Genomic DNA, 10740 nt, shown 5'->3' on the forward strand with positions numbered 1-10740 from the left:
TAGATTTCAAATTTTATATTTCTTTCGTGTAGAAAAACCCACATTTTATTTTGAAAAAGTCGAACCTATCTCGGATTTCTTTTAACTTAATTATTTTTCTATGTTATGTAAAATTTATTGAGGGATCCGATGTAAGTATTTTCAAATATAGGCTCTTCGGTCACGAGACCTTCAAAACAGGTGATATTCGAGTTAAGTGACCTCAAATTAATTATAGAAGTTGCATTTGTGTAATCGACATGGTAGTCGATTGAATGTAGAAATCCTTTAATGTTGGTTTTTCCATTTGGGACGCCATTTAAGACGCCGTCTTGAGTATTCGGTTTCCTTTGAAAATGGGGTAATTCTACAGGCAGCTTCGTCCATCCAAATCAAAAGACCTTATCATTTTCAGGAGAATACAAACTCTTATTATTAAAAAACTCTCCTAAAATCTTTTTTAATTCTGCTCTTGAATCACAAATCATTTTCCGTCGCGTCTCCCCGGTGAAATCTACCTCACCCGATCAAAATTGATACCGTTAATTTCTTTGCAGTTCGAATAGTCAACAACAGCAGCAGCAGCAGCAGCAGGCCCATCCATCGTGCCAGCAACAGCAACCGCAGCAGCATCATCCAAACTTGAGCAACCTGACGCCAGCGCACAGCCAGTCGTCGTCCAACCTGCAGCAGCAGCAGCAACACCAACAATCGCAACACCAACAGCACAGTCATCTGAGCAACTTGCTGAGCAACAACCCTTACACGTCCAACTACGGCCGTCAAGCGTACGAACAGCAGCAACACGTTGGGCAGCCGGACAAGGGCGTCAAAGTACCTGAGCTTATCAATTTGGGCTATAACAGTGGCAGTAACGAGAGCAGTGCCAGCAGCAAGAGTCAGCAATTGCAACAGCAACAGCAGCAGCAGCAGCAACAGGAGATGCCGATGAACATGGGGAATAAAGTGGCGGCGGTGGAGGTGGCCAAGGAGCAGGCCAGCAAGCAGCAGCAGATGTTCGAACTGATGGGTTCGATGGCGTACGGTAATCCGATGGACATTTCAATCAGCAAGAGTAAGGCCTTCGATATGTTTAATCGGGCGGCTACGATGACCTTCCCGAGGGGTTTTCCGAGTGGGCAACCGCAGGACGTTGGGAAAATGGGTTACGGGGGAGGATCGGGGTACGATCAGCAGCAGATGGTGACGAACACGAATAAGGCCCACGATATGAGCGGATCCAATCCGTACGGCGTGCCGCAGCATCATCAGCAGCCCCAGCAGCAGGCTCATCAGCCGAAGGTGAATCAGAGTGCGGCAGCTTCGTCGAGTGGTCCGTACGATCAGCGATCGAGCGTTCAACAGCAACAGCAGCAGCATCATCAGGCGCCTTCCCAGGCCAACATGGATCTCAACACCGGGTACAAATCGTTTGGCGGAACGCCTTCGTCTACGCTGATGGATCCGGCACTGCGAAATTTGGCATCGCTGTCCTCGCTGTATCAACCCGAGGCCAGTTATTACGACAAGAACATGCCTCCGGCGGCGCACAGTATGTTCAAGAGTTCCGGCGGAGTCGTCCCCTCGTCGGCCTCGTCGACGTCTGCGTTGCAACAGATATTCAACAACTCGATGGCGACCACGATGGCGTACAACGCGGCGGCCGCTAGTAGGGATCAGCAGGGAGCGGCGGCGGCGTACGGCGGGAATTACCACCATCAACCCCAGCAGAAGGCTCCACTGAACGTACCTTCGGTGCAACCTCCAGCGCCACCCGTGGAGAAGCCAAAAAGAGGTCGCAAGAAGAAACAAGATCCGCAAGAGCTGTTGCAACAGCAGCAGCAGCAGCAAGCGGCTCTTCAACAGGCCCATCAGCTCCAGCAACAGCAACCCAACCCGGCCCATCAGGGATTCCAGTCGTACTCGGGCATGAAGTCGAGCCAACCGCCAAGTTCTTCCAGCAACCAACAGTCCGGCGGGTCGTCATCGTTGGCGAACGCCGGCTCCGGTAACGCGAATGCCGTTGAGCCATCAGCGATTTCGCTGAAAACGGCCAACGTGCTCCAGGGCAGTGCGTTCAACTTTGGCCCGGGCCCGGCCGGACTCGGTCTTCCGACGAGTCTGTACGGCGAAAACTCGCCCTACCTGGAAGAGTTCCGAACCAACCCCACAAACGCTTACCCTTACCTTCCATCTAGTCACCGAGGGTCAGCCGCTTCCAGTGGGGCAGTCGGAGCGGCCGCTTCCGCCGCCGCAGACGGGTCGGACAAATCCATCAACCCGGCAGCTTCGTCGGCCTCGGCCGTCCCAGTTGCCCCCTCGCCCTACCACCAGTTTCTGTCCCATCCGTCGTCCCGCCCGTCCCCGTACCAGTTTATGAACCAGCTCGATCCGCTGCACCAGCAGTACATGATGCTGAACCAAAGTCTCGGGCTGGGCGCACCCGGAGCGCACGGACCTCCGGGCGCGTACGGCGGTCAACCGGGCGCGTACCATCCGGCCCTCGGAATGCACAAGACGCCGTACGACGCGATGAATACGATGAACCGACCGCCGTGGATATAACAGCAGCAGGACGTTGCCACGCCCGGGAAGGGCGGTGGTGACGGCATGGCTTCGACGACGGCCGGAGCGACCAGCAGTGAGCAACCTCCTCCGACGAGGGAGTCCACTGGTGGCGTAGGTGTCGTGACGCGGAACGAATCCGTGGTTTGGGACGCCCGGCGGAACCATCATGGGAGCTTTTAGAGGGCGAGCAACGGTGATTTTTAATTTTAAAGTGTTTATTTTTTCTTCTCGTTGGAGGCAGGGAATAATGGTGTTTTTAAAATACTTTAAAAATCTAGATTATTGAGAGAAGATTCTGGTTGATTGGGAACAAACCAATCAGGCCAATTTAAAGTGTGTACTATTTTAGTGTAAAATTTGTAGTGCTAGATTTAGAAACGTTTTTTGTATAGCCTTTAAAAAATATCAACACATTATATTTTTCATTTTTACTGAAAAATAACTGTATTTTACAAGACGTGCGCGCACGCGCGCTGCTACTCAATAAAAGTGGATCCGCAATCGAGCCATACTTCGGGAGAGGAACTTTTAATTGTGCGTGCAATATCAAAGTTTGTAGTTGGTCTCCGTAGACACAGATTACCTTTCGTGCCCTTGATGAATCCACAAAGTGGTCGCGCAAGGAAGGATGGCGCGCAAAGAATGTGCAGTGATGAATAGTTAATTTACGACCCCTCTTTGGATAATTGTTAAATGTTGTCTTTTTGATTAGTTTTTTTTACCTCTCTATTTTTGTTTCTTAACTGATAATGCAATGTCGCGATCCCAGATTAGCAAAATAATGAAAAAAAAGCCTTCCAAAAGGTCATCAATTGTGCTAAGGTAAATAATAAATGTGAAACAAGTTAGATTAAATCGTTACTTTCGTCGTTTTAGGTTAGCGAAACTGTCTTATTCTCACTTCCACTCTTAGATGTAAACCGAACCAAATGAGATTAAACCAAACTAACGGTTTCACGGTTATGCTTTACAAGAGCTGTTTTACCCAATTCATTGAAACTGTGTTCTGTTTCTTGCTGCTGGGAAAAAAATCAAAGGGCAATTCTCTACGAATTCGGCCGATTTCGAGCATTTTAATTTTTGTCTGGTTTTATTTTATTTGGCTCAATTTTTGTGTTTACCCATAAAAATCTCCATACAATTTTGGCAGCTGTTCATGCAAAAATGGTACGTAAATATTGGAAAATCTGTAACTTTTCAAGGAATCTTTTGATTGATTGGTGTCTTCGGCAAAGTTGTAGGTATTGATGAGGACTATTCAGAAACAATAGCTACACGGAAGAAAAAAAAAATGTGATTTTTCAATTAACCCTCTACTGCCCAAATTTTTTATTTTTCCCGTGTTTAGAAGGTCGTTTTGAGCAACTTTTGTTTTACGAAAAACTTCACTTCTCTTGTTTTGTGTTTTTCTTGTTTCATTTTATGTATTTTAATTTGCATTTATCTTGTTTAGTTCACGTTTGTTTTTGGTAGTACTTGGCCTTTTCTACCACCTCCTATCATTACATTTTGCCTATCTAATTTTTTCGTGTTTATACTGTCACTTTTCAATTTTTTGCTTGTTTTTCACATTTTCTGCTATAAAATGTCATCATTATCACTTAAATTGTAAAAAATGCGTAGAGGCATAGTCTGGAACACTACAAAAATTACTGCACACTTCTTTTTACTTAAAATATAGGAAATGCTAGTTAAAAACACAGCCAAAGTTGACCCTAAAAAAATTTTTTTTTAGAACATTGGCAAAGTTACATAAAACAAGTCAAACTTCCAACCCTTAAACTTTCTAAAATTTTAAGAACTCTTCTTTCCAATGCTTTTTAAAAACCAAAAATTGATTTTTGGCGATTTTTTATATCAAATCCCGTTTAAAGTGAGGGTTGGGTTGTCGCGGGTTAGCTTTTTTCACAAAAAATCAATTTCCCAAAATCCATATTTTTAGATTTTTGAAATTTTTTATGTTGCGGATTTCATTTTTTTTAAATCAAGACTAACATTTAAAAAGGGCGTAATATTGAATGTTTGGCCCTTTTGAAATGCTAGAGTTGGTTTTATTTTTTTGAAAATTTTGTTTTCGAAAAGATCGGAAAATTTCACGAATGTTTCATATTTTAACAATCAAAATCGGACCATTGGTTGCTGAGATATCGACATTAGAAAATAATGGGTTGTTTGGGTGAGGGTTAGAAAACATCAATTTTTCTGTTTTTGAATCTTTGCATGGCAGTTTCTCAGCAACTAAGGGTCGTATCAACAAAGTTTAAAAAATCAAAATATAGAGAATTTTCTCTGCTTTTCAAAAATATTTTTTTCAAAAGTGAGCAAACATGGGCACCAATTTGAAAAAATCATAACTGCGACTATTTTCAAAAAAGTTACCTAAAGATGGCTATAACTTGAAAACGGTGCACTTTATCAAAATTCCACTAGAGTACATTTTGATTGCAAATTCGATTTCACATCGAAAAATGAGGTTTGCAACCAGTATTTCGATTTTTTGAAAAAAATCAGTATTGATTCAAAAAATCATAACTCGGTCAAAAAATTTTTGCCCGTTCTGGAAATTTCTGAAAAGTTTGCATTTGATGTCCCCTAAAACATATCAGAAAAAAATGTGTTTACTTGCAAATCAAGATTTAGTGACAAAAACTGAAATTTAAAATCACCAAACTTTTTTTACCGAATATATTTTTTTAAGTGTAGTCCTTATCCATACCTACACCTTTGCCGAAGACACCAAAACGATCAAATAATTATTTTAAAAGATACAGATTTTTGAATTTTCATTTTTGTATGGACAGCTGCCAAATTTGTATGGAAAATTATATGGACAAACTAATGATACAAAATGGCTTCTTTGGGCATTCCGAAGGTACCAACAAAGTTTCAGCCGGTTTAAAAAAAAATAAAAAAAATCCCGTTTTCGTAGAGATTTGCTCTGCTGTAAAAAAATCAAACTATTGTTTAAAAAGAAAAAACAAACGCGAAGCGCTTATATTCTCTCTCAGAAGTGGACAACAATCGCACCAAAAAATAATACACGCTACCTACCACACGAAATATTCAGGATATGCAACACACCGCAAATAGCAAGATAAACGTAAACGTAAAACCAACATTCCAGTTCGGCCACGAACTGTGTAACAAAAATCACACAAGAAAAGCAAGTTTAACTTATCGCTTATACACATTGAAACACTCACACAAACTCACACGTAGGAATCTTTTCTTATGCCTTTTTTAGAAACGATACAAAAAAAGCAAAACAATAAACCGCGTTAGAGATATATCAGGACGACAACAATACAAAAGTAAAAGTACTTGTAGAATTCTAAACCGAACAAAAACAAAAAACATCAAGCAAATCACACACACCACAAACTTAGCCTTTTTGAAAAACAAATAGTAGAAACCAGGTAAAACCACTCGGCGCGAACTGGGTCATCTGTCGAAAGCGAGAAATTCTTGAGAGGCGAATGATCGTGTTATCATTGAATCAAAATAAAACAAAAAACGTGCAGAGAACGCACTCAAATCTTACGATTCGTTATTCAGCCTGTAAATACACAAACACACAACTCTATTTCAAGTTTTTATTGTTTATCTATTCAGGTCAGCGTTCGAAGCAAAATCAAAACTACAACCAAGCATATAATTTGTAAGCGTGTGTAAATATTTAGTTTTTAATTGCGCGATCTAAAAGTACGTTTTCCGTTACTTTAACTGAAATGTGAAGAAAGATCAAACACCCGTACACAATATCTTTATCGATGTTTGCGTAGCATCTAACAGATCGAGTAAACAGGAGTAGCAAAATAAAAAAGATAAAACAAAAACATATGGAAATGTTTGAAAAAACTTTGTGTACTGGAAAACTTAAGATTTAGTGACAAATCTAAAACAAACAACAAAAAAATGCCGAATAGGGCACAATTTATGTTTTCATCTTTGGGGTAAATCAACATGTTATTTAATAAATAAATTAAACCATATAAATATATACACACAACAACAACAAGGTAAACAAGATTAGTTTTATAGATACGCTATAAAAGAAAAAAGAAACACATGTAACTGCGTAAGTAAAGGGCAGAAAAATATATTATTATAATTATTATTACTGAGAGAATAACGTTACAACAATTGAGGACACAGCATACAAATATAAACAACAATACAAACTACAAAAAAAAGTGTGTGGAAGTAGTAGAAAAAAATATACAAAATAAACTGTGAATGAGACAAGTGTAAATGAAAAATAAAATGAAAAAATATATTTAAACTTTGTTGCTTGGATTTATTTAAAAGGTAGACGGAAAGAAATTATCACGTTGTACAGTGGGGCCAGGTGTGGAAAAATTCGATAAATGAAAGTTGAATTTTCGTAGTTTTATTATAATTTTTCTCGTGCCTTAAAAAATATTTTTTCCTAATTATGAGCAAGATAGTGTGAAATGAGATTTTCTGAAGGCACATACATTTTTTATTTTATTTCTGGCTCCTACCTAACTGAAACCTAAAAATTTGCAAATATTTTTTAAAACTTGTTTACCTCATAAAGTTTTTAAACAAATTGAATTCTTCTGATTTCATTAAAAATGTATTTGAAAATAGATAATCCTGGAATCATGAATGATTACTCTTCCCTTTTTTTTTTTTTTTGGTATCCAGTCGAAAGTTAGAATTTCAAGAATGTATTAAAAATGTTGCCCCTACTTGCACGAACGATCAACATATAAGGCTTTCTAGACAGAAATTTACCAACACAATCAAAGCATGTTTACATTACAGCTGGACGTTTGTTTGCATCAGGTTTCCTATCTCTTTCTAGCAAAAGGTTTTTGTCAGGCGACTTCTAGCTGGTTTTTTTGACTGACCGCCCTATATGTCAGCCAACATACTTCGCAGGGCTGTGACAGCTCGAGCTCGATCATTGTTTGCATCAGGACACTGTAATGAGAAGTTCGTCATTTCTGGGTAAAATTATATTTTTTTCACTGGGCCTAGAAAGCCTTATGTTCGTTTTAAAAAAGGGCATAAGTCTACGTAAAATTAAGGCAAAAGAATGGATCACCTTGTTTTCTAGATTTTTGCAGATAATTTCGCGATTTTTTAATTTGTATTTTTTTTTATTTGATTCAAACTTTTTTCATACATTCCCTTTGTCAAAAGAAACTATTTTGCATTATTAGTTTTTTCATACAATTTGGCGGCCTGGTCATACAAAATGCGTACGTAAATATATGAAAATGTATATCTTGAGATGAGATTTTCTAATCGATTTGGTGTCTTCGGCAAAGTTGTACACCCAAAGGAAAAATATAGCTCAAAATCTGCAACAGTGGATTTGCTGCAGAAAATGTTATATTTTATTACATTTTTTGCAGCAAGCCCATAGATCATTTTTGCCCACATGTAAACACGTCAGCGATCTGCAGTTCTCACCAACACATATAATGCCGGCGCGTCCCCGAGCAACACTCCAGAGAGAACATTATGTTCGCGCTCTGTCCCTCACCATTCATCAAGCTTCCATGGCGCGGTGGTAGCGTGTCGGAACAGCAACCTAGAAGTTGATGGTTCAATCCTCGTTCCGATAAGATTTTTTTCTGCAATACAATCAAGCTGCCGTGGGTAATGTCGATAATTGTCGGAACGGGCAAAAATGTCATACCCCTATATCGCCAAAAATGCATGAGGACAGTTTTCATGCAGATTCTGATATACTTTCATGACGCCATGTATCACAATCATGCGACCGCCGGTTGGGTGTAGATTATAATTCTTGCCTTATTTTTCAAAAGGTCTTACGTACATAGTAAACCAATGGCGCATTGGTTGTTTTGAAAAAGTAACCTAGAATTATGACTATTAAAAAAAAATAGATCCCTTTCCCTATTTTTTTTTCACGAGGAGTTGGATTCCCAAAATACGTATTTTTCTATTTTTGTAACTTTTTGATCTGTTTATGGGGCAAAATCTTGTTTTTTGAGATATGTTTTTTAAATACAGTAGTTGTTCGGTAACTGGGCGTTGTTTAACTGGGTTGTTTTTTAACTGGGCGTTCGATAGCTGGGTCGTAGCCCAGTTAAAAAGCAGACAAACATCAAAAAACCAAAACAAACCGAAATCATGGATGCAAAAATCATGTTCTTTAAATAAAAAAAAAACTTTTTTCAAACTTTTATGTAATTGTAACAATTGACAATTAAAGAAATATGCAAAGTAATCATTGTCAATAAATTTAAGTAACATTTTTTTTATATATTTCATCAAGAAAATATTATGCATCGGTAGTCCCCTCGTTATTTTTCGTTCAGCTTAGTTAGCGAACAGCATTCGGTGACTGGGCTACGTTTACCTACCGAACAACTACTGTATCTAAAATGTTAATTATTTATTTAATTATAGAGATTTCTATCTAAAATGTGGTCAACAGTTGAGAAATGCATTTCATAATTTAATAAGCAAAACCATTCAATTTTGACTCAAATGGGGTCGCAAAACTCGAATTAGTATTAGAAATAAAAAAAAACACGATTTTTTTGTTGTTCATGATTCGATATCTTTAGTCTCATACAAACCTTTGGATAATCAAACTCCGGATAATCGAGTCTGGACTGTATCATTTTCTGATTTTTTTTAAAGTTTTTAGGCAACAAGGTGCAAAAAGAAGATTTTTTTAAGCACGAGTCGCACATTAAATTTTATTCAACAAGGCTCTGGCAAGTTTTTTTCTAAATGTCATCTCGTTAGCCTGTAATTTTCAACTAGAGATATCTCGAAAACTATTAGATCGAAACTTTTGTTAAATTTATTAATTTAAAAATTTGGTTCAATTGGGTCCTAAAATGAAGCATAGATTGCTGATATTATTGTTTACAGCGATAAAGCTTATTTTCCTGAGTACAATGACCCTTTGTACGACCACAAAGAGTTTAAAATTGATTTTTAAATCAATTTTGAAAAATTAATCTCGCGGTCCTTCTTGACAGAAAAGCTCCTACTTGACCGCTCGTTCCAAGGGAACCATAGTTGATCCATCGAAAAAATGTTGTCTTGTCAAAAAAAAAATAATTGCATTAAAATGAAAAAAAGTTATCAGAAATGGTTTCTAATCGTGTTTTTTACCGTTGTACACAAAAAATGACAAAGGGCTTTGGTACCCAATTATGAAATGAGGCAAATTATCTATTTCTAGACCTTTTCAAAGGCTATTTTTGATTTAAAATTTTAAAATTATTTTTATTGAAAAGATCACGTAATTTAAAAAAAACACATTTTAACATTGAAAATCGAACCAACACCCAGTGTGGATTTTGGTTCGAGCCTCTGCACTATGATGGCTCATTAGATGATTTTTTGAGTTCTCTAAAACGTATTAAAAATTTCGAAAATTAAAAAAAACGCCTTGAGTCAGGGGTATTCAAAAACACCCAAAAAGCAAAAACTGAAAATTTGGTTTATTGGACCTTTATAAAAAAAAAACTCCAGAATTCTTGAAGATTTTAAAGTTAGTCAAAAAATCGTTTCGTTATCCAATTATTGACTTCATTCTTCAAAAAGCGTTTTCCCACCGTGCAAAACTGGCAAAGCCAGATTCTCCCTAGCTCTCTTTCTTCCTTTACTCTCGTACTCTCTTGTGTATGTCGTCGATGAATTGCATAACAAACCAAAACCATAATCCACCCAACTGGAGAATATGCCTTCCACATACAACGCATCACATGCTATTTGTGATATCGTCCTGACCGTGCCATCTTTTACAACTGGCCAGAGATAATTTAATCAGGGGACTTTTGTCACATGTAACTATGGAATCCGGTAACCAATTTCAGCAAAATTTTGAGGTTATTGCATAGAATAGTCATTTAAACATAACGTGTTTTTCATTGTCTACGTTGCGCGCACATGATTATGTTTATTCTTCGTAAAAATTAAAACAAGTTCTTCTCGAAACGTTGAGAAGCGGCGAGCGACAAGATAACTCGATCACATTATGATATAACTAGATTCTTAACAAACATTTTTATAACAAAAAATATTCAATGGTCTAACTATCTTTATTTAATTCTAATATTTTAAAACAGTCGTTTCGCTTTTCCCAAGTAAGAAAGGCAAACCCCCACGTTCTGAGATTGAGCTGGAGAGCGTAGACACTGAGGATGAGATTACACGTATAAGCAGTACGTA

General features: G+C 38.1%; 1 protein-coding gene across 4 annotated transcripts in view; it reads left to right on the plus strand.

Annotated features, from left to right (window-relative positions):
• LOC120420352 (protein split ends-like) overlaps nucleotides 1–6829 on the plus strand; it is a 52249-nt gene extending 45420 nt beyond the window's left edge. For all 4 annotated transcript variants that reach the window (XM_052711214.1, XM_052711213.1, XM_052711215.1 and 1 more), the window contains one exon: nucleotides 537–6829. In XM_052711214.1, the coding sequence (XP_052567174.1) occupies nucleotides 537–2544 (2008 nt within the window). In that variant the 3' untranslated portion in view covers nucleotides 2545–6829. The remainder of the gene's footprint in view (nucleotides 1–536) is intronic.
• Nucleotides 6830–10740: the final 3911 nt, after the last annotated feature.

The sequence above is a fragment of the Culex pipiens genome, chromosome 3 (genome assembly GCF_016801865.2).
Source record: "Culex pipiens pallens isolate TS chromosome 3, TS_CPP_V2, whole genome shotgun sequence".
NCBI classification, from domain to species: domain Eukaryota; kingdom Metazoa; phylum Arthropoda; class Insecta; order Diptera; family Culicidae; genus Culex; species Culex pipiens.